Source organism: Rhamphochromis sp. 'chilingali' (assembly GCF_963969265.1).
Source record: "Rhamphochromis sp. 'chilingali' genome assembly, chromosome: 21".
In the NCBI taxonomy this organism is placed as follows: domain Eukaryota; kingdom Metazoa; phylum Chordata; class Actinopteri; order Cichliformes; family Cichlidae; genus Rhamphochromis; species Rhamphochromis sp. 'chilingali'.
The window spans coordinates 30,477,872-30,499,727 of NC_137949.1; the positions used below are offsets into that span (position 1 = coordinate 30,477,872).

Sequence of the window (21,856 nt, forward strand, 5' to 3'; positions counted from 1 at the left end):
TGGTGCGATAAGCCCTTAGACACACCCATATTTTCACAAGGGGGAATATTCTGCCAGGACCCACAATTATCCAAGTCATAATGACTAGAGATGTTATCAAAGAAAGACTGGGCCTTAATTGCTCACTGATGTTTGGCCTTATGCGGCCACGTATACGAGAAAAACCTGTTTTAGTAGAGAGGAGCTTATCGTTAAAGCAATGCACATGTTCCAGTGACTAGGTGTTTCCTTTTATTCATACTTTATATTATGGGACAGATGTTGGACCACTGGCACTTCTGGCACATTTAAATTGAATTTCAAAGGTGCACTCAGTTAAAATTTGTTCATTTTCATATACAGTGGAAAGAGAAAAAGTCACGAATATTGGAAAAATTCTTTATTTTTTCTTGCCACAACTTAAATGAATAGACCGTTATCACTCTCTTGCCTGTGCAGCACATTTAAGCTTGGTCGAGGAGGAGATGAGGCATATTTTGTGACCCGTTAAGATATTTGCTTCAATCTAAGACTCAGATATCAGCATGATTATCCTGCAAAAGATGCTGCGACAAACGCCAAGACTCTGGAGGTCAAAACATTTACTACCAGACATTAAACATTCACAAAAAGCTGTAATTTAGGGTAAGACTGTAATGTGACAGAGGCTGGTGTTGAGTTATTTTTGAAGTTTCACTGAGCACAAACTTTACCACTATGCCATTGCATGACCTTGTTGCTATGAGGAAGGACACAACAACAATAAAATGAAAGTGTCCTTGGGGTTGGATATTATATTTATTGGTGCATGTTTAGGATCAGACCTCAGGGTTTTATTGAAAGAAACACACAGGGACCTCGGTGGCGAATGATGAATGGATCAGAGTGTTCTCCATAAAGTCTGAGGAATGAGATGTGTGACCGCAGTGGGGTTTTGGCCACCGGTGGTGCAGATGGTTTGGTGCGTTGACTGGGTTGGTAAGAAAGAATAAATTCTGTTTCAGACTTCTTTCACCTCCTAAAATACACCAAGGCTGTTAAGTCAGACCAAAGTCTCCTAACCAAGCATCTCCCCCATTTTCCTGGGGGGCGGGGGAGATCGAATATGGCAAAACAAGGCTATGATTTCAAAGCAAAAACCAAAATAGACTCAAAATATCCAATGAGTAATTAATTTCTTATCAAATATCAGATACAAACAGCTCAGATTTAGCTAAATCAAATTCTGAAGCAAACAAGTCATAGTTGGCAACGAGACTCTTAGCCATCCTTCAAGTATCATTACTGCTAATCTGGAATATTTTCTATTTTCCTTGCTACATTGTGGTTGGAGTCTTGGACCATCACACAGATTCACAACACTACTGGGATTTGAATAGCAAAACACGAACAAGAGTCAAGTGTGTATGTTCTTGAATAACACCTCCTGGGACTAGTTTCAACAGTGTGCACTCTCCCTCCTTGTCTGCAGGCTTTAGTCTGTGTAATGCGGAGCACCATCTGCTGTAGAGATTTTGCTGAAAAATGTCCTTGCTGACGTTCTCAATTGTAAAATATTGTACACAAAGATGGATGATTTCTGTCTGTTTCAAAGATGTTCTCGGTTTAATGTTTTTTTTGTTTGTTTGTTAGCTGCGTGGCTAATTCTTTCCGAGTTCAGATCTCGTAACCGTTACTTTGCCGCATAGTAGGAACCTTTGGAAAGCTTTGGAAAATGGCCAGCATACTTTGTTATACCCCAAACTTTTTGTACCCCCTCGCAAAGTGCGCCGTACAGTTCACAGTGCTCCCTCTTTGACTGCGAAAGTGCACGTCTGTCGTGAATACGCTCATAAATCTTCTCTTTTCTTTGTTGCCAACAACAGTGTTTGCAGTGGTTGAGTAGTACAAGGTTTTCATTGTTTCAGCTGCTGTTTGCACATTTTTTCCCAGTTTTGTGCTCCCCCCCCTTCAGTTTGAGCGATGATATGCATATCCAAACATAACTTTTTGAGCCGAACAACAGCGTTTAGCGCTTCCTCTGAATGAAATGGATGTGAGTAAACTTTGATTTACACTTGGTCTTTGATGACCGTCATTTATTTCCCCATTTAACAAGTAGGCTTCAAATTGCCCTAATTATGCTCAGCTCTTATGTAATAAGGGTTCTTTTGGCTGATGTTCCATGTTGGAAAGAGGTAAATGGAGCTATTTAACTTTTTGTTTAAATAAGAAGAATAATGACTCGATTTTCCTCAGCGCTATTGAGTGACTCTTGTTGATTGGTTTTAAACCTGCTGATGGATTCAGAGGTTTGCCACTCATCGCTCCAGAGGTTATGTCCTACTCCACAGAAAGAAAACTAAAACTGGACCAAGTGACAAGGCTGAGAGCCACTGTGACCCAGACTGGGATGCTCGTGCCAGACACTTCTGCCTACTGTCAGACTGTCTTGTTTTGACAGTCTCGTCAAAGCCAAATGGCTCCATCTAACAAGCAGACAAGCTCTTCGTATCAGCCTATTTTCTGCATTAGCTACTAGAAGTCAACAACCCAAGCCATTACATGTGGCTACAGACTTTGGTATTCTCAAACAAATCAAAATGAAAAATGTGCTATACCAGGTTGGACATGTGCTGAGCTTCAAGTGGTGAGCAAGCTAGTGAAAAACCATTTAATATCACACAGTCCTGACCTTTCCAACTTATTCAGCATCCTGAGGCCAGAAAAAACGGTTTCTGCCTGAAATACGTTAAACTGACAAGTGTGCTTTATATAGCAAGGAGATTTATAGAGACAGTGGGTAATGAAAGCGCCTCAGAGACAGAACTGTTAGTGAATGAATCAGCTGTGGCCCATACATTACTGCGCTGTGCTTCGCATAAACACTTATCCGGCGTCGTCATGCAGTGTGGGCTACGGAGACAGTTTAAGGTGTAAACAGTTCTTGAAAATCTGGGTCACTGCATGCATGTGTGTGTGAGCGAGTGCTCGGGGTGAGCAGGATCATTAGATAAATCTTGAATTTCTGTCGGAGCAAAAGGCTAGACACCGGGCAACTTACAGAAACAACAGTCACCACTGGGATGGTTGGAAGCGGTGCTTTTCGAGCAACTGCTGTTGGAGTTTCGTGGTGCTTAAACAAATCCAGATAGCTGACTTTATCCACATTTATCCTCGCCCTTCCACAGATCACAGTCTTAACATGAAAATTCATGCTACACCTGCTATTTTGTTTGGAAGCGTCACTGAGTTGGAGGATCTGTAGTCCTTTTGACTGTCCTCCAGTTCTTGATATTGGCTTGTTTTCACAGTGCTTAACTGTGTACTGTTTGTGCTCCAAAAATGCCTCCTCTCCAACTCATTTGAGCCTGACGAGGCTGGAACAGGCATTCACGCCGGCTGTCATGCCTTTGTGAGAGCTAATGTTCACATATTGTAATGCTAAATGAGTTCAAAGATACAGTATGTCGCAAGCTGAGTGCCAAATAATACTTTTTGCAGTGTTTTGGAAGTGTTGCAGTGTTGATTCATGTAGAGCTTATATTCTTGGCCCCGAATGTGATTTGTAATTTCTTCAGATGTGATGAGGTTTAGCTTTAAATGTTTTCCATGCATGTGAAATGAATGATAATGAGTGATAGTGGACACTGACAGTTACTTCATGTCTTAGTTGGAGGCTTCCTTTGCTGTCAGATACGAGCTGATGCTTTGATCAAGTGTTTGGATCAAGATTTATCAGAATTCGTTCTCTCTCTGTGAATATAATTACCGAGCACATGTTCTGAACATGAATTATTTCATTTCATGGGCTTAACTCAGACAAACTTTGCACTATATGGTAGTGTCCAAGCACAGAGCATCTATAACTATAAAATGGATATAACCTCATTTTACTTTATGATTTCAGAAGCTTGCACTACTTTGGGCCTTGCTAGTGAAATCATAAATTACATTATGTGTGCTTATTTTGGAGAGTGATATCTGATGACTACCAATTTTACGTCTGCATGTGAAGTGCTGCAATTGTGCTTTAGGGAGATGGCGGGGTCTTTCTCATGCTATAAAAGCGTCTCACCAGAAAGTCAGATTTAATATCTGGTATACCGGCATGTACATTTTACTGATGCTTTAGCATACGCCCACCCACTGCCTGCTTCTAAAGCTTGCATTGGATTTGAGAATGGTATTTCCAGTCTTGGTGTCAGTTCATATTTACTGTTTTTGTTAAAAGGTTCTGATTATTCAGAAAGGGAAGTAGATGTCCCTGCAACCTTTCAGTATTTAAATAACATGAAGCAGTACTAGTCAAATTTCTGGAGATCTGAGTAAGTTCTTATCTGTCTTTTGGTGTCAGCTCTTGGGTTTCTACGCTTCATTATTAGTACCTGCTTGGGCTCCTTTTGCCTGCTTTAAATCTTCAAACAAGGTGCCGGAGTATCCCTCAGAGATTTTGGTCCATATTGACATGATATCATCACACAGTTGCTGCACATCCACATTATTACTCTCCTGTTCCTCAGGCTCAACACAGCAGGATAGATTCATACTTTTATGTTGTTTTCACTCATTTCTGATTGTAACATCCTAATCTTACTGTAGAAATTTAGACTCATCTGACCAGGCAATATTGTTCCACTTTTCTGCTGCCAAATTTTAGCGAACCCACGTGAATTTTAAACTAAGTTTCCTGTCTTTAGCTGCCTTAGTCAAAAGTTCAGCTTTTTGTGCATTCAGAGATGCTCTTTTGCATAGCTTTGGCATTTGAGTTACTGTTGCCTTCTGACCATTCTGCTTTGACCTCTGTGATCAATAAGGTCTTTTAAACCAGAGAACTGCTGCTCACAAGATTCTCCCTTTCTCACCACAAACCCATGAGATGGATGTGTAGAAACCCCCAGTAAATCAGTAGTTTCTGAAATACTCAGAACAGCCTATCTGGCACCAACAGCTATCCCGTTTAGAAGCAACAAAGCCACTTAAATCCCCTACTCGGTTTGAACTTAAGGCAGGTCGTCTTGACTATGTTTACTTGCCTAAATGCATCGAGTCACTGCCATGTGATTGGCTGATTAGTAATTGTCCTTGACAGTTGAAAGGTTGTACCTAATAAAGTGACCAGGCAAGTGAATGTGTTTCCTCTTTACCAACCTATATTACATGCTAGCGTTGTCTGTTCTGATTGGTGCTTGGTGAGAGCTTTTTGGATTTCATAAATGCTAAGTAGCTTTGTTGAACTGAAAAGTGTCAGATGATACCAGCTGCTGAAAGACTGAGAACTACGCAGCTATTATTTTTTTTTCCCATTCATTTTTATTTGCCTTATTTCAGAATTTGTACCATGTGCTCAGCAGCTCTGTTATTGCTGACTTAAGTGATTTAATTAAAACTGTATGGCCATTGCTTGATACCCCAAACATTACTTCCATCTGTCTGTACAGCCCATGTCCCATGTAAACTTCGAAATTGCTTTCAAGTCACCCAGAACAAGGGAGGGGAATGATTCCGCTTTAAGCCACAGAGGCCTTGACGTCAGAGTGAGGTTGTGCTTGCCCCGTGTGCTCCCTGATCTGCAGGCAGAGAGGGTAAACATGAGCTCACACTGGGAGGAAACCACTTTGCCATTGAACATACGAGAGGTAGACAGAGCAACATCTGGCTAGGCCTAGGAAGTGAGGCAGGATGCTTGCAGGTCAGGTGTCACTGTTAGTGATGGAAAAACCCAATCACATTTGAGCATGGAAGCGTAATGGTCTTTTGCCACCTCCTGTCCACCGTTATTACCTTGGCAGTAGCACCTCTTGTTTCCCTGTGTCACATCCTTTCTCCAAAATCTGCCCATATCTACGACAGCTGGGACATGGTGTGTCTGTGTTTGCTTTTGTGTGGACAAATATGCATTTTTGTGCGTGTGCGCACATGTTTATTTGCTTGATTATTGTTGTGAGTGTGTGTGGGGGTTAACAGAGCTGATTTGTGATGTGTGGTTTAAAAAAAACACAGTTTTGTACAAGTGTTTATTTGATCTATCCAGCATAGCTCACCTTTGTCCTTCACTGCCTGTCTGTCAGGGCAGATCAGTGGGATCCAGATGTTTTTTTGTTTGTTTGTTTTTTTGCAGGGCTGAATCCCGGCATTCCAAAATCAGTCTTAGACCCAGGTAGGCTTGTCTGCCTGTCTGTCTGAGAGGCACGCGCCTCCTCCAGGTCACTCACATGAGCTCAACTTCCAGGTCGTGCAACACTGGCTCAGTAATTGACCCAAATGAAATGCTCACTGGGGAAAAAACTTGGCCCCTTGCAGCCCTGGTCGAGCTTTGTTCGTCGACCCCAGTTTTAATACTTCCTCCAGTTCAACGCAACACTCAGGATGTTGCTCTCTGGTTGGCCACAGTCAGACAAAACAAGGAGTTCATAATCTAGTCATGCAGAGACAATGTGTGATGGAAAGATCTGATGTGTTTAATCACACACTTTTCTAAGACGAGCCACACACAGACTCTCTTTGGCTGCCTAATATTTTGTTGGCCAATCTATTCCTGTGAAATGGCTTTAAGATGTCTGCAGTGTGCTGCCATATGTACACTGATACAATGGTGGGTGGTCATTTTAACCATGTTCAAAGATTCAAAGAAGAAGGTCCGCTTGTGTGAGCCAAAAGTTCGACCTTCAGACTGCCGTTACTGTTTTCTTCTCTTGGATTCGTGCAGGAGAGGACCAAACAGAGATCTCTGCATACGATTATTCGACACGTTTTTTGTGGGTGACAGTAGAGACTTTTGTTCTCGTACAACATTTGACTGAAAGACTAAGTCCACTAATAAGCAGGTAATGAGCGTAATATTTACAGAGAATAGATGTCCAACTGATTTGAGAAGCTGACAAAACAAGAAACTGAGTTTTGTTTAAAAGATTTAAAGTTTGTTTTTGGAACCTCAAAACCGGGAAGTTGAGGATGTGGTGCTCACAAGCACATGAGTCTGTTTGCAGAACCCGACAACCAATCAGAAGTAAGTTTGCTTACTGAGAGGATGGCCTGAAAGATATGGGAGCTAAAATAACTTGTTTCTGATGGTGATAAAACTGAGGGATTGCATACAAATAAATAATAGCTGTTCTAGTGGAGATCCAGAATAACAGTATGGCGCTGAGAATACAGTGTTAGGCCCACTGTTATTTTATTTTAGCATTGTAGTGCTTAAAGAATGATTCAGTAAAATCAGTTCCATTAAACTTCAATGTTTTATTCTATAAAATTGATTAAGTATGATTAAGTAATCTATGAGCTAGATGCCATGTTTGTCTCTTAGGAGTCCTACTTTCTGTTGCACACACTGAGCACACTTACACTCATGGTGACGCGTATAAGATGCTCATGGGTGTATCTTTGTGACTGCATATATGTGTGTGTGGGACGTTAGCTTTTGTCTGAGGTCATGTGTTTATGGCCTTGTGATAATTTACAGGACCCAAGTGAGACGGGGACCCCCTGACTCCTCCCCTCAGCAGACCGGGACCTCCCGTACTGTGAAACGTTATCCATCATCCTCTGGGCCTATAACCTCCAACGCTCTGCCCAATGGCAATGGCTACTCTAACGGCAACGAGCACGGGAACTGGTATGGAAACAGGAACGGGCATACCAACACACATTCCCACAATACTCACAGGCCAACCAGCAACAGCCAGCTGCACGGACAGTTCAGCAATGCATTATTACCAGCAGGTAAGTGTAATGAGACTGAATACATGTATGTCTTCCACTAGAATATTTGTGAATATCATAAATCGTGGCTCTGTTATCATTTCACATCCTCTGCCCCTAGCTACCTCAAAACAAATGCAATTGCTACGAATGCCTGACGAAATTCAGAGTGACCACAATACATGCATACACTTCCTGTGGTGTCATTGTTCAACATTAGCCACGAGGAAAAATTGGCAGCGTCCCAGGATGCACTTCCTTTCTCCCTCTGTCCAAACACCTCACACCCTCTGTGGTCTTCATCACATGCACAGACGTTTCGTATCAAAGCTATTGCAGTTTGAGCATGTGCGAGATTGCGCAGTTACGTACTTCAGAACCTTTGGGAATTTACTCAGACACTTCTCTGACATGATAGACACTGGACCCTGGTTGCTGTTGGAAATGTGAGGTGAACGTCACCAGTTTTTCCCCCCCCTTCTCTTTGATCCAACGTGCACAGCTGTCTGCCGTTCCACATCCTTCTGTTTTTAGCCACGTACCGCAGCGACGGCTGTTGAACAGCTTCCCACCATTACACAGTGCTCACCTACACTCTCTTTGTTTCCTTCACCCATACACATATCCAAAACACCTTCTCTCAAAGATAAAGGGCTTGGAGCCTAGCCCAAAAACCTAATAGCCTTCTCACCCCCCCTTTTTTTTTTTTTTTATTTCTTTTGCTGGTCTGTGGCACATCGCACGTTCAGCTGCAGCGTGCCACTGGCCAACCGTCAGCACACACCCTCGCACTTATAAACCTCCCTTTTGCCCAGACGGGGAGTGTGTCACAGTGAAGCTGAAGGTGGAAGGATGCAGCTCGTCTCTAGCCTGTCTCTGCTGCTGCCCCTTCTCAACCAGGTGTGTGTGTGTTTTCCAGGGGCCAACCTCACCTCCAACCTGGATCGCATCAAGATCGTCTTCACACCTATGATGTGCCGCAGGGTGTGCTCTGGAGGGCGTTGCTATAATAGCTGCGAGAAGGGAGACATGACCGAGGTCTACAGCGAGACCTCGCCCCATCAGCAGCCGAAGAACCAGGGCTTCCGACTCTGTGAGTGTTGACCCCGGCCCTCTGACTATCAGCAATGCCTGTCTGCCTGCTTATCTCTGTGATACTGCTCTGTGTTGTCCCTGAGTGTCTCTCGTTCTCCCTTTCGATTCTCACACACAGTCTGTGTTTGGTATCTCATTCTTTTTTTTATTGGGTGAGCTAGATAAAATGGGCATGCTGTCTGTTCTGAATACCAATCTTAGACAGGAGGCAGAGTGGTGTAGATTAAGCATGAGAGCTATGCTGAAAACTTTCACTGTCAAAGAAAAAGACGGACAGGGGAGAGCAGATTAAAAGCAAGCTCTGTAAAAGGGGCCTAATCTCCCCTTGTACACAGACACGTGGACCTAGTGGTCCCACGCTCCCCAACACTTAGCCCCATCCCTTTTGCGGTTTACACCTCGCAGTTGGCCTCGCCGTTAACCGTTTAACATGCTCTCTGGGAGGGCAGGAATGGATGAAAAAGGAGAGGGATAGGCTGAAAAGAGAGAAAGAGTAGCAGCATGAACAGGGTTTTACAGGGATTACATTAAACCTGTCATTTATCCAGAGGGCTTTGCTCCAAATTCACACAGGAGTGTCCATGGGATAGCAGGGGGCGGCTAGTGCCAAGACGAGGGTCGTACCCCCTGCGTGTTTCTGAGTTTTCTCATCAGGTTTAATGGTCCAGCTTAGACCTCAGACTAATTATGGATTAGAGATGAAGGGCGCGCATACCACACACATACATATATAGATCCGCTCCAGTTACAACTCTCATAAATATAAACTCAAACAACGATACAAACATGCAAACAACCCTCACCGAAATGCACTAGCTTATTTAGGGAGGACATCGCAGGCTTATGAATATATAAACAGGTCGATGTTGCAGATTTATGTGCACATTAGCAGGGTTTTGGAACACGGTGTAGATATTCTAAACACTTCAGCATCCTGGCAGAGACCCTTCACGAGATTACATTCCCGGCATTTCCACTTTTTCCTCAGTGGTTAGTTTTTATGTCCCACTTTTATTCTCAAACAAAAAACAAAAATCCCCTGTCTTCGTTATGTAAAAGCATGCGTTAAAGAGCACATTAAAAAGAGATTGCTTTCCATTTAGGCTCGCATCCTGTTATTGCTCGGGCCTGCGTGTTCGTCCAGGAATGTCAAGTGGACAGCAAACAGTTATCTCATGCTGTTGTTACGTTGCTTAAACGGCGCAGTAAAAACAGTGCAGTAAAAACGGCTGGATAATTGCAGCAGTGCCTCTCGATGCACAGCCTGTGTACAACACTTACTTAAAGCTGATATTAGATTGGTAGAAGTCTGTTTATTGGGTGAGAAGTGTGTGCGCATGTGCGTCTCGCTCGTTAGAGGTTGTTAAATGGACAGAAAGATAGGCAGACATGGAACCTGCTGCGGAAAGTCGACAGTAGGATGTTGTCTAAGAATAGTTCCTGCCCCATACCAGGGTGGGACTGGCCTGACACAGACCAGTGCAGACATGCATCCAACACTGAGAGGTTTTAATAGCCCTCCTTGAGTTGATAATTTAGCCCGCATGTCGAATCACAGGAGGTCTTTCTCTGTGTCTGGACATATTTAGTCTTTCTGCCCATCTCTGTCCCTGCATTGTTTCTCCTTCGTTTTATTTCTGTTTCTTTTTATTCTGTTTTTAATCTATTCTGTTAGCATTCTCCTGCTAATCCTGTTACTGTCCCATCTGATACACGATTCTATTTTTGTTCTATTCCTCCCTCTTTTCGTCCTGTGGTCTCACTCTTGTTAATGTTATGTGACAGGGAGCTCATTCCCTACATGCCATCAGAACCCGCCAGCATCTCCCTGTTCCCTGTTTGCACCCTGTTAGCCTCAGTGAGACACAGAGGATGAAGTTCCCTGTTTGTTTCCATGTCTGGCATTCTCTTTAATCTCATAGCATGCAGGCCATTTGAATCTGTATCTTGCAAAACAGTCTCTTGTTTTTGTAGAAGTGCATTGCTTCACTTTCTCATCCTTCATGCTCCAGAATAGTTCTATATTCGTCATAGTTGGATAGATTTTTTTTCCTCATTTGATTGTCTTTGATGTTTTCAGTTAGGAGAGGTCAGGTCAGAGTGAAACTGTAGATGGGAACAGGCCCAGGTATGTAGGGCGCTGGGCTGGCACCCATCCCTTATGCCAAAAGATAAGGCAATGAAAGGGCTGTTAAAGCACTACTGTCAAACACCATCTGGCCACTGCTGGTCTGTTCTGTTTTTCTTTCCACGGCAAATTACAAAATATAAATCAAATTGTAGACAGAACACATTTTGGACTTGGATTTACTTGGATGGCTATGAGCCAGTTGCACTCCTATCAATTTCTGGACAATATTTGATATTTAGGGGAACTTTTTCGCCTTTTGTCATCCAAACACATGTCCCATATGGCATGTTGTTATTATTTTCTGCAAATTATTACAGCATGAATCATACATCATCACTCATCATCCTGCACAGGAGTATGTAATTACTGATGAGAGGCAAAACATGCCATTGAAGGAGGCACAGCGTGAGGGGCATGGCTCTGTCGCGAGGACAAAGTTGAGATTTTATAAACGTCATGTGGAATGAGGTGTCTGGTAGTGCCAAAGCAGAGAACAGCATGACTGTTGCTAACCGTTTGCAAACAAAGGCTGTCCACAGGAAGCCCTAGCACATGCCCTTCCTATTAGGACTACGCCTTCTGTTTCTTATTACCAGATCCTTGTGTGTAAGGTTAGATGATGCTGTGCAATTAAATGTGGTATGTTGTGTACTCTAAAGATTCCTCTCATTCATAACCCCTTTTTTTCTCCGTTTCTTGTCCTTCATCTTTGCAGTCTTCTGTCAGATCCCCTGTCTTAATGGAGGCCGGTGCATTGGCAGGGACATGTGCTGGTGTCCGTCAAACTCAACAGGACGGTTTTGTCACCTGCCAGTCCCTCCTCCTGCCCGACCCACCCCTCAAAGCCACAGGAACCACCAGAAACCAAAATCTCCATCCCATTCCATGTACACTCTCCCACTGTCCAATCAGCCAGGTAATCACGCTCCGGCACGCCTCCCCACTCACTCTAACTTTATTAGCATGTCTTCACATTACGAGTGCTGTTAGCTTGACACTGTGTGTGTGACATTGGCCATCACTTTTCATTTAGGATATTGTGCATATTTAAGAGACCTCAGATTGACTGTCAGTTAGCTAACATGTTCATTTCTTGATGACTCTGGCTGTACTCGTGCCTCATAACTGCAAGGTTTCCATTCTTCTAGTAAAGCTTACACTCCAACAGAGAAGTGTCGAAAAAAGAAGCAAAACACAGTTAATAAACAACAATTGTGGGTTTCCTGGCTGTTCCTTTCTTCCAGAAGCAAACGATCTCATGAATGCCTGCGATTAATCTGTTTCATTCAACATAAAATAATCACCTGACTTGAATTTTGCAACAGAAGTTGCCTTAATAAAAAAAAAGGAAGAAAAAAGCATAGCTTCATTTTTAACATTGTTTATAGTGTAGTGTTATTGCTTTCCTTGCCAACAGCACAGGTCACTTTCTATTTTAAGCAGAACAGCTCATAGATGACTCAGTACAAGTCATCTTATTGTTCACACAATGCCGCGTTCACCAGACAGAAGATATTAGAAACAGAGCACAATTGTTGTGAATAAAAGAGATAAATTCACTCTCATCTCCTGGTGTAAGCTATCGTGTCCTCCTTTCTTAGTTTCTCATTTTAGGGAACAGTTAAGTAGAAGCAGAAGGTCAGTCTAAATTCATTTAAATTACACTCAGACACATTTCATCCTCTTCTGAAAAATTAATTACTTAATAATTGCATTTAATGACAAATCCAGTCAGTGTGTTATCATGGTACAGGAAAGACATTGTTTGTCCTGCCTGTATGCTTTATATATGAAATGGAGCCATTCTTGTCCTGGACTAAGTTTTGCATTTTCTCCTTGGATTCTGCTGTCTGCGTGTGAGGTTATGATTCATGAGAGTGGGTCGGGATTCTGGGAAAAAACCTGGCACTCCCTGAAGATGGATGCTTACCCCGTGTCAGAAGGACAACAGAGCCTCACATTGCAACATCTTCTCAACTCTTCAGCAAAACTGTTTTCAGTCTTTAAAACGATTTGATTTAAACCAGAGAATCCGAAACGCTCTGTGTTGTTGTTGTTTTGTAGCATCTTAAGGGCCTCTTCACTGCCAGGAACTACCAATATGCACCAAATCTCATGACTTGATGATGAAGCAAGTGTTTGTGTAAGACTTTAGCTGAGATCTCATGCACTGCAGTATATATATACAGATTTTATCCCTTGGCAGAGGATGCTTCCCCTTAAACGGTTCAAATTTTGACACTGTAAACTATCTACTATGCTGTGTAAGCTTTGGATCTCTTCTTCTCCAGTGTCTCTCCACCCATCCTTGGTCAACGTCCACATTCAGCATCCTCCAGAAGCTGATGTCCAGATCCACCAAGTAGCTCGAGTCCAACCTGGGCAAAGACCAGCCACCACAGAGGGGGCTCACTCTGTCCAGCAGCGCTCCCAGCCTGGAAACGGACACGAACACGCCAGCGAGCACAGCAGCAGACACCCACACGCTAATGGGAATGGCCACGGCCACGCCACAACCCACATCCGTCAGAACGGAAATGTTGGAAGATGCTTTCAGGAGACGGTCGATGGACAGGTACCGTGTACACTGCTCTCAACTTATATCAATACACATAAAGTATTGTGGTCTAGGTGTTGAAACGACTGGAACGCAGTGTTTTAGCCACAGCTGCCATTATATAGTCACATCCCTTAACCTTCTCTGCTAGCTGTTGCTTCAAACAGGAAGTTTGTGAAAATGATTTATGTGTAAAGTCCGGGATTTATGAGGCTTGGCCACACTGGCCATCTCATGTTCCACCGCTTCCTCAACAAAAGCATGTTATGAGTTAGGATGCATTCAGAAGAGGTGAAGGTGAGGCTTGAAACCTCCCCATGTGGCCCAAACGGTGAGATTTTCATCGCCTGTGTGCTCAGAGTGTGGCACATTTTGTAGATTTACTGTGCTTTGCTTTAATGTATCCTAAAGCACTTGGGAAAAGGAAAGGACTTTAAGTGGCAGTGCGTGAGCTCGGCTAATCTCAGACCTCATACAGCATCTGTTAGCTTGGCTATTGTTGGGTCTTATTAGTATTTCAGTTGCAACAACACAACGAGTTGTTTTTGCCAGAATTAGTTCTTGAGTTTGTTTGTGCTCAAGTGCTGTTTCCATTATTTCCTCTCTGGTTAAGTAAGGCAATTTAAATTAAACCACTTAGTCACTATGTCAAAGAAGAACTAAACTTCAGCAAAAGAGCAGATTCACCCTGCAAATTTCCATATTATTTAACCATAATAGATTCAATCTGGAGGAAAAAATATCATCTCTTAAGTTTAATTTCTATCAGACAAAATCCGACAAGTAGGGTTTGATAGGACATTTAACCAAGAGCCCTTAATGCAGCACACCAGGAGTTTCTTAGCTGTTCTTAGGACTCGGTGTGTTTATGTCCACCTCTAACTAAACAGTCTCCGATGTGTCTGGCACACGCGCTTGCACACAAACAAGCGTGCCTACCCAAACATGTAACACTCATTCTCCAAACTTGTTTCATAGATTTAACACAGATGTGTCTTGTTGTAGTGCGGCAAGCCTCTTCCAGGGCTAACCAAACAGGATGATTGCTGTGGAAGTATTGGCTCCTCTTGGGGCCTAAACAAGTGCCAAAAGTGTCCGACCAAACCAGGTAAGCTGTTCTGACTAATCCACCAGAGTTATGTCACTTTTTTCATACAGAATTAAACTAATCTGGTTTAATTCTGTTTTGCTGTTGATGTTTGTCCTTTGGTAATCTTGCTCTGTGCCACACATCAACTCAAAAGGTAGAGTTTTCCCACTCTGATTGCTTCATATTAAGGTGTCTAAAAATTAATGCCTTAGCAGCCATTGTTTATGGTTGGTGGAGTTTTATCAGAGCATGTTTTACAGGCCTAAACAATGCTAATGAGCAGTGATGACTAGAACATAGCGTCCTTTGTTAGATTTCTAAAAACCTTTGAAAGCGGCTGCGTGACTCGCCCATGCTCCCAGTTGTTAAAATGAAGCTGTTTTCACTTCCATAAAACCAAAACCGGGAAGCAAATGAAAACACATTTAGCATGAAGATGAGAGCCTGGCAGGCGTGCCACCCACCCTGCGGGCAAAGCAAGCCAATGTGGCCTTGAATGAATGAGGAAATGAGCAACTGGTTCCCAACCAGAGATGCGGTAGGTAAGTGAAACAGCAACAGGGTGGTTGTATGTTGGCAGGAAGGCTTGGTGGTGACACTGTCCACTGTAGATGGGGGCTCTGACAGCTCTTTTTACTACTCGGAGAGCACGATGTGGTCCATGCACTGGTTTTGGCACTCCCACAGCGTACAGTGCCACATGGGAGATTCAGTTATTTCCCGCGTATCTCAATCATATTATGGTCATACCCCACAGATTTGCTAGTTTTACTGTTAGATTGACTGTACCCTCTTTAATATCTGACCAGACGTTGATCAGAAGCAGACATCATCTCTCTCTCTCTCTGTCTCCCGCCTTGATAATAGATGTCGATCTATTCTCTTGCCTCCCACGCACTGTCTCCCCAGGCATGCCAGATTCCAATTCTTTCTAAGTCCACGGCATGATCTCTTTTGGCTCCCAGATGTTTTCCCCTGCTCCCTCCTTTGAAGTTGGGGGAGAAAACAGAGTGAATACCCAATTTGCTCATTTTTGTGGCTCCTTTTGGGGGGCAGCATATCGTAGGCCAGGGTCACACAATGGCAAAGAAAGAAAGAAAGAAAGAAAGAAAGAGGGAAAAGTTAAGTAAAAAATGAAGTCATATACTCTCTCCCAGAAGTCTTTGGGTGAGTTTTAATACGAGAAATACTTTGAATTCCTCCAAGAGTGCTATTGTTCTCAGGGTAAAGACTTGGGCTTTATCTCTAAGCTACATTCCCTGCTTACTCGTCTAGGTGTGTGCTTTCTCATGCGTTTGACAGGAATGATGTGGAGCTCCTGAAGTATGATGTGTCTCTCTTTATTTTATAGCGACTGAGTCAGCCGTCGGCTCGCAGTGAGGAGAGAGGTCGTGTAGCTTAATAGGACTCTCCCGTGTGTCCTGTTGAGTACGTGATAATGATGTCATGAAAGCCCAGTTTGTTTCTAGGCGTGCATTACTACCATTGGTCAGTTTATTGCTAAACATGCTGTTGACTAAGAGCAAGGCTTGCTACTTCATTTTTTATGATATTGGTAGAAGATGCCAGAATGACCACAGTTTAATGGGGTGCTGTTGCAGACAGGACTGCTAAGTCTTTGCTGCCTGCCTGCACATCACTGTCAGTATATCTGCATCGCACTCACTCGATACAGTCATATAGATCCAGAATGCATTGCTACTGTTACAGTCTGGCTGTGTCTCAAGTCCGTAAATGTACAGTTAGTTGTGTTACACAGCTGGATATGATATATTATTATGCACCAAGAACACTGTATCGCTTAGGGATATTTTGTGGGCTTGTTTTACTGTTTGTGCATGTGTTTGTGTGTTCATTATATTAAGAAGGTCTGACATTGCAGAGGCATAAATGCCAGTGTGTCCCATCTCAGTGGGAGATGAGGTCTTAGCAGTTAGTGCCTTTAAAAGTCACATGCTGAGGATTCCTGGCCTGTAATGAGTTCCAGATCGACCAGGCTGAAGTCAGCTCCATTTCTTTAGTTCGGATGATGAAGTGGAGTAACAAAGCAAACCCTGTGCTTTTCTTGGATTTTAAACCATTTCATTCCATCACTGCAATTTCTTTCAGCAATGCAGAGGTCCTCAAGTTTGAGAACTAACCAGTGACTTGTTAAGTCAAGTGAGAAAGAGAATAGGTGAGTTGGACAGGAGGTGATTTGGTTACATGAGTCCCATTAAGAGAAACTGGATCCGTTATAAGCTGAGAGGAATTTTATCCTTGAAAAGCAAGTGATAGGGCTGTTTGTGCAAATCTCTGGGTTAAGGATACATTTCAATCAGAAAATTAATCAGAGGTTCCCAGTTATCTGAAGGCAAATTGCTATGGCCCAAGTCTGACCTATACTGTCGTGTTGGCATCACACTCTATAGCTGGCAGCCTTTTCCTCACTGTGTTTCACTGCTCATGGAATTTCACAAGCCATTTGTCTCCCCATCTGTCACTGATGGGCAGCTTTCCTCTCAGTGACTCTCTCCATGAGCCAGGCTGAAGCCTTGGGAGGCTTCCCAAGGAGTCGGATCAGAGGTCCCCAGGGACTTTAAGTAACCACCACACCCACGGGAGCCTTGGCTTCCTCTCTCTAACCCTACCTTCCTGGGTCACCGAGGTCACCGTGTTGTCACTGCCCTCACACTGTTTTGCCCCACCCTCAATTCGACCTCTGTCTGTGTAAGTCATCTGCCTCTTTTTGCTCCCCACTCCTCTCTGTTTTCTCTCTGTAATGAGGAAGCTATTCTTCATGAGGTTTAGATCAGTAAAGTCAGATGAGGCGAAGGAGGGGCGGTGGGGGTCGGGGGGCACTCGGAGAGCTCCACAACTTCCAGATCTTCCCACATGAACTCATCCCTTCCTAAATCTTCCATCTATTCCTGAGACATTTAAACTGACCAGCTAAAGCCTGTGCTTCTTGCTTTTTATTAGCGCTGATCAAACAAGAACACTTCTTAATGACCAACAAAAACCAGAGATGCGATTACTTTGCCTTAGAAACAAGCAGCAACAGAACAGATGCACTGGAACAACTTCACAGCAGCTTCTCGTGGTGATCAGATAGAGATGTCGCATCTCTTTGACAGCATTTGATTCATTGATGTTGACTTAGCGTTATCCCTTAACAACTCAAATTATGGAATCTATTAGCTGGGCAGCAGTGTAGCTAATCAGCGCTGAGCCGACCTAACCACTACGAGAAATAAATCCCAGTTGGAGGCGTATGGATTTGAAATTTGCGATGCTTCTTAATTCGATACAAGCTACGTTAAGCATGTTTTTTTTATTGGGAATGTACCGTGGCATGCCTTATTTTGGAAGAAGCCCAGGTGGTAAATAGTCCACAGATATCATGGAGGAATGTGGTTCTGTTTTAAATGTGTTTCATGCGGGTTACACTGCCATCAGCATCTTGGAAAAGGACATTATTAAGCAAAATTGTCAAACTACAAACACTGACATGACATGCATACTTTCGTGAATAGAGACAATGAAAAGTATGTTTTCAGTAAAAGATTTAATGTGGCAGAAAAATGAAATAAACTCCTCATCAAAGCTGTTTTTGTCATTGCATCATATGTCCCATGGGATCGTTGTGTGAAAGCAATACTATACAGATGAGACTGCTGTTGATTGAGCAAATGCAGTATGTTGCAGCTTTTACATTGGTATGCATTCGCAGTGTGACGCTCATGCTAACCGCACGTATCTTTGCTGATTAGCTTTAGCTTCACTTGCAGGGACGTATTTACAGGCCGTGTGATATGGACTGTGCCAGATTGGCAAGTATGGCTTTTGCCAAGGAAACATTCTGTTTTGAGAGAAAATGACTTGTCTTTAAGCTGTTTGCTCCAATCAAGTATTGGCTCAGAGGCCAAGAAGAGATGGCTCTGCCATCGTTGCGATTCAAAAGACCTGAAACTCTGTGATGATTAAAGAGCTCCGTTTGCTCCTTCTTTTAGTTCGTCCTGTGGCGGAATGTCAGAAAGTAATTTTATGGAAAGGATCATGAGGTCTTGGCTTTGCTCTTGGGTCTTTTCTTAGAGTATACCCCGATGGAAGAGAAAGGAAGACTGTCTACCGTTTGCATCCTGTGGATGGCATCCATCCCTCCTCCCTCTTGTCCCACAAGTTCTCAGGTTTTCCAGTTGGTTAAGAGAAGAAGCCCAACACTGAGGCAAGTCCCTGGAGAAGCTGGTGAAGGGCTCTGAGCCCTGTGATTGATGGACCAGACCACTCAATCGTCTTAGAAGAACTGCCTGCAGGCCGGGTGGTCTACATTGTGATCGCACCAAAAATCTGCAATTAAAGATTTCTGTATGGCTGAGAAACCCATCTGACTCTAAGCTTTCTCCCTTCTCAGCTTCCTGTCTCTTTTTTTTCTTAGCCAGCTCTCTTATTTTGCATAAGCTGTCCTTTCATTTGAAATCCCAGCAGTGCTTTTCACTAAACAAATTTTACTTAAGGGATTTATTCAGATTTAAGTTGGGATAACACCAGCTATCAAGAAGTTTCAAGGAATCTGAATTACACTTTCAGGTCAGGGAATTTGAGCAAATATTATTGAACAGCCTCCAGTGGAATGCACAACACAACTGAATGGAGATGGACAATAAATTAGTGAGGCGTGACGAAGTCTTTTGTTGAACAGGGCTAAATGGATAGACAACAATTGAAAGGTTTTGTCTGTTCCCTCTGTGGATACAGACACGTCTGAGTTTACAGTCTTTGTAACCAAGGGCGACACTAATGATGCGCAGCTTGAGCTCACTCTTGCAAGCCACTGGCTGTCGAGCTCTATATTTTCTACACAAATCATTGTAGAAACAAGCATGGGAACTGGCACGCCATTAAATCAGGACACAATCATGCTTTACTTTTTGGATATTAATGAAAATTACATGGCCAAGTTGTCACCCATTTTTAGTTTTGGGGCTGATTATCTTTTCTTGAGGTTAGAAGACAAGGTTCTGATTCGCAGATACAGTTTCAACCAGTAATTAGGAAAGTCATTGTGAACTTTGGCAGGCAGAGCGCTTTTATGCAATTTTTTTTTAACTAGCCACAAACAGCTCAACCCTGTGGACCAATAAAACTTTTACTGAACTTATCTTAAAGTTCAAGCATTTTTAGGTCCAGGATATGCTTAAGGAAACTCTAAGTACTATCTGCCTGTTAGCTTGTAGTGAGGAATTGATTTAAGTGCAGGATACAGAATCTAAAGCTTTATTAATTAATAAATGACACTTCAAAAAACTGGCAGAAGAACCTAGAAACCCAAAAGAGGAGAAAACCGACCTTTACTCAGCAAACTAAACTGACATCTAAGGAAACAAACAGGAATTTTAAAAAAAGTCAAGGCAAAAACTTGGAGACCTGGTAGGCACATGAGTGCAAATAACAGATAATCTAACAAAGACACAGAGGAAGGAGGACTCTAAATACACAGAGCAGTGATTACATGATGAGACACAGCTGGGAGCAGGCAGACAGGTGAGAACAATCAATGACAGGTGAAGTCAGTCACAAAGGAGGAAGTAAAACTCACACAAGACAGGAAAGAGAACCCTTCAAAGTAAGGAACTAAAGGTCAATTGAAAAATAAAATCAAAACACTAGAACGGGGATGTTGAACTCGTTTTACATCATGGGCCACATACAGCTCAGTTTACAATTGAGTAAAATGTTTGGCATCACTGTCAGTGAAAAAGGGTTTAACCATGAATTTAATCCCTGAGATATCTTATTATTAGAAACATAAGTACAATTTCAACAGCATGTCTCAGTTTTTTCAAAGAATTCAGCTGTAGCAAATCAAAGACATTTGTCAGCACAACTGTTTGGGCTTCACGTCTAAGAAATAAATGTGTAAAATTTACAGAAAAAAGTTCTGGTAGCTCATTGCCTATACTGTCCTGTAATTATAAAGCAGAAATGTCTGTTAATTCACAGAAAACGTCCTTTTTGGGGGTGTGGTCCCATTGTAAGAACAGAAATTTCTTTAGTTAGTAGTGAAAAAACAGGAAATTTAATTCTTTAATCAACATTTAATTTAATGTAATTATTTTGGTGTAGTGTGAATAGCCATGGGTGAGGTCTTTATCAGCAGGAAAATCTGTAGAACTTGTTAAAATACATTTAAAAGTCCAAATGGCCTCCTTCACAATTTTTCAAAGCCATCCACTGAGCCAGTTCTAGCCCTTGGGCCTTATGTTTGACACCCCTGCACCACGAAAATAGTTACCCAAAGACGCACCACAACTAGATAAACATAAGAAAGGTGAACTGGAAGTAGAATTATAATGATAAACTCACCGTTACTAGAATAAAAATGACATCAATCGAGAATCCAAAACTCAGATACACAGAAAACCCCCTAAAACCATAATGACACCAAAACAGAGTCTGTGCTAGCAGTACTTTACTGTTAGCATGCCTGTATATGTGCCTGTATATGTGCAAATATTTCAGTTTTTCACCACTGTTACTCAAATAATTAGGCTTTAAAGATGCACAAGCACAACATATTACCTGTCTCTCAAATTCATCTTAAAGCTGTTCATCTCTGCAGGGAGTCTTCTTCTCCCTGCTAATAAGCTTTATTGAGACTCCCGGACCTCCCCCACTGTGCTTCCCTTGGCATGTGCGCCCTGCTGTCACTCAGGCCAGACTTTCCTTGATCCCATCACTGTGGGAGGACGTGCCCGTCGCTCCTACCACAACATCTCATTACTCAGAAACTTCGGAGGGGGATTAGGAGGGTCTGGAGGAAGATGAGGAGGTGGGCAGGCAGGAATAGGGGCGTTGCTTTGCCACAGTTCCCCCCTTTTCGAGTTGCCCGCTTCATGCTGACCCACTTCTGCTCTGTCAACCCTCAGGTACATTGACCCTGCCTGGTCGACTGGGTCACAGCGGGACCAAAGCACAACTCAGCTTCCAGGACTTCATTCCCAGAAGTGCCACACATTCCAGTCACTCCTGGGAAAATGGCACAAACTCATGACTGATTGCTGGGTTTTGGTTTGATGGATTGCTGTCTTGGCATTTTGACTCTTGTACACTATATAGTAAATAAGGGAGCAGCTGAATCAATACCCGAAGCATGTATTTAACACTGGTGGCATGTACAGACAGAAAGAACTGATGGATTATAGAGATAGGTTCTTTTCTTTTAGTGCAGGGATAGCTTAGTAGGTAGAGTGGTGGCCCCATGATCGGAAGGTCGGGGTTTGATTCCCCTGAACAGCTACCCTGAGGTACCCCTGAGCAAGGTACCGTCCCTACACACTGC

At 42.9% G+C, this 21,856-nt stretch overlaps 1 protein-coding gene across 2 annotated transcripts in view; it reads left to right on the top strand.

Annotated features, from left to right (window-relative positions):
* The window catches only part of LOC308389590 (latent-transforming growth factor beta-binding protein 2-like), a 92,678-nt gene that overhangs the window by 30,477 nt on the left and 40,345 nt on the right, over nt 1-21,856 (top strand). For both annotated transcript variants that reach the window (XM_080871073.1, XM_080871074.1), the window contains exons 4-8: nt 7,424-7,683; nt 8,582-8,755; nt 11,604-11,804; nt 13,180-13,463; nt 14,451-14,553. In XM_080871073.1, coding sequence (XP_080727199.1) covers nt 7,424-7,683; nt 8,582-8,755; nt 11,604-11,804; nt 13,180-13,463; nt 14,451-14,553 — 1,022 coding nt within the window. The remainder of the gene's footprint in view (nt 1-7,423; nt 7,684-8,581; nt 8,756-11,603; nt 11,805-13,179; nt 13,464-14,450; nt 14,554-21,856) is intronic.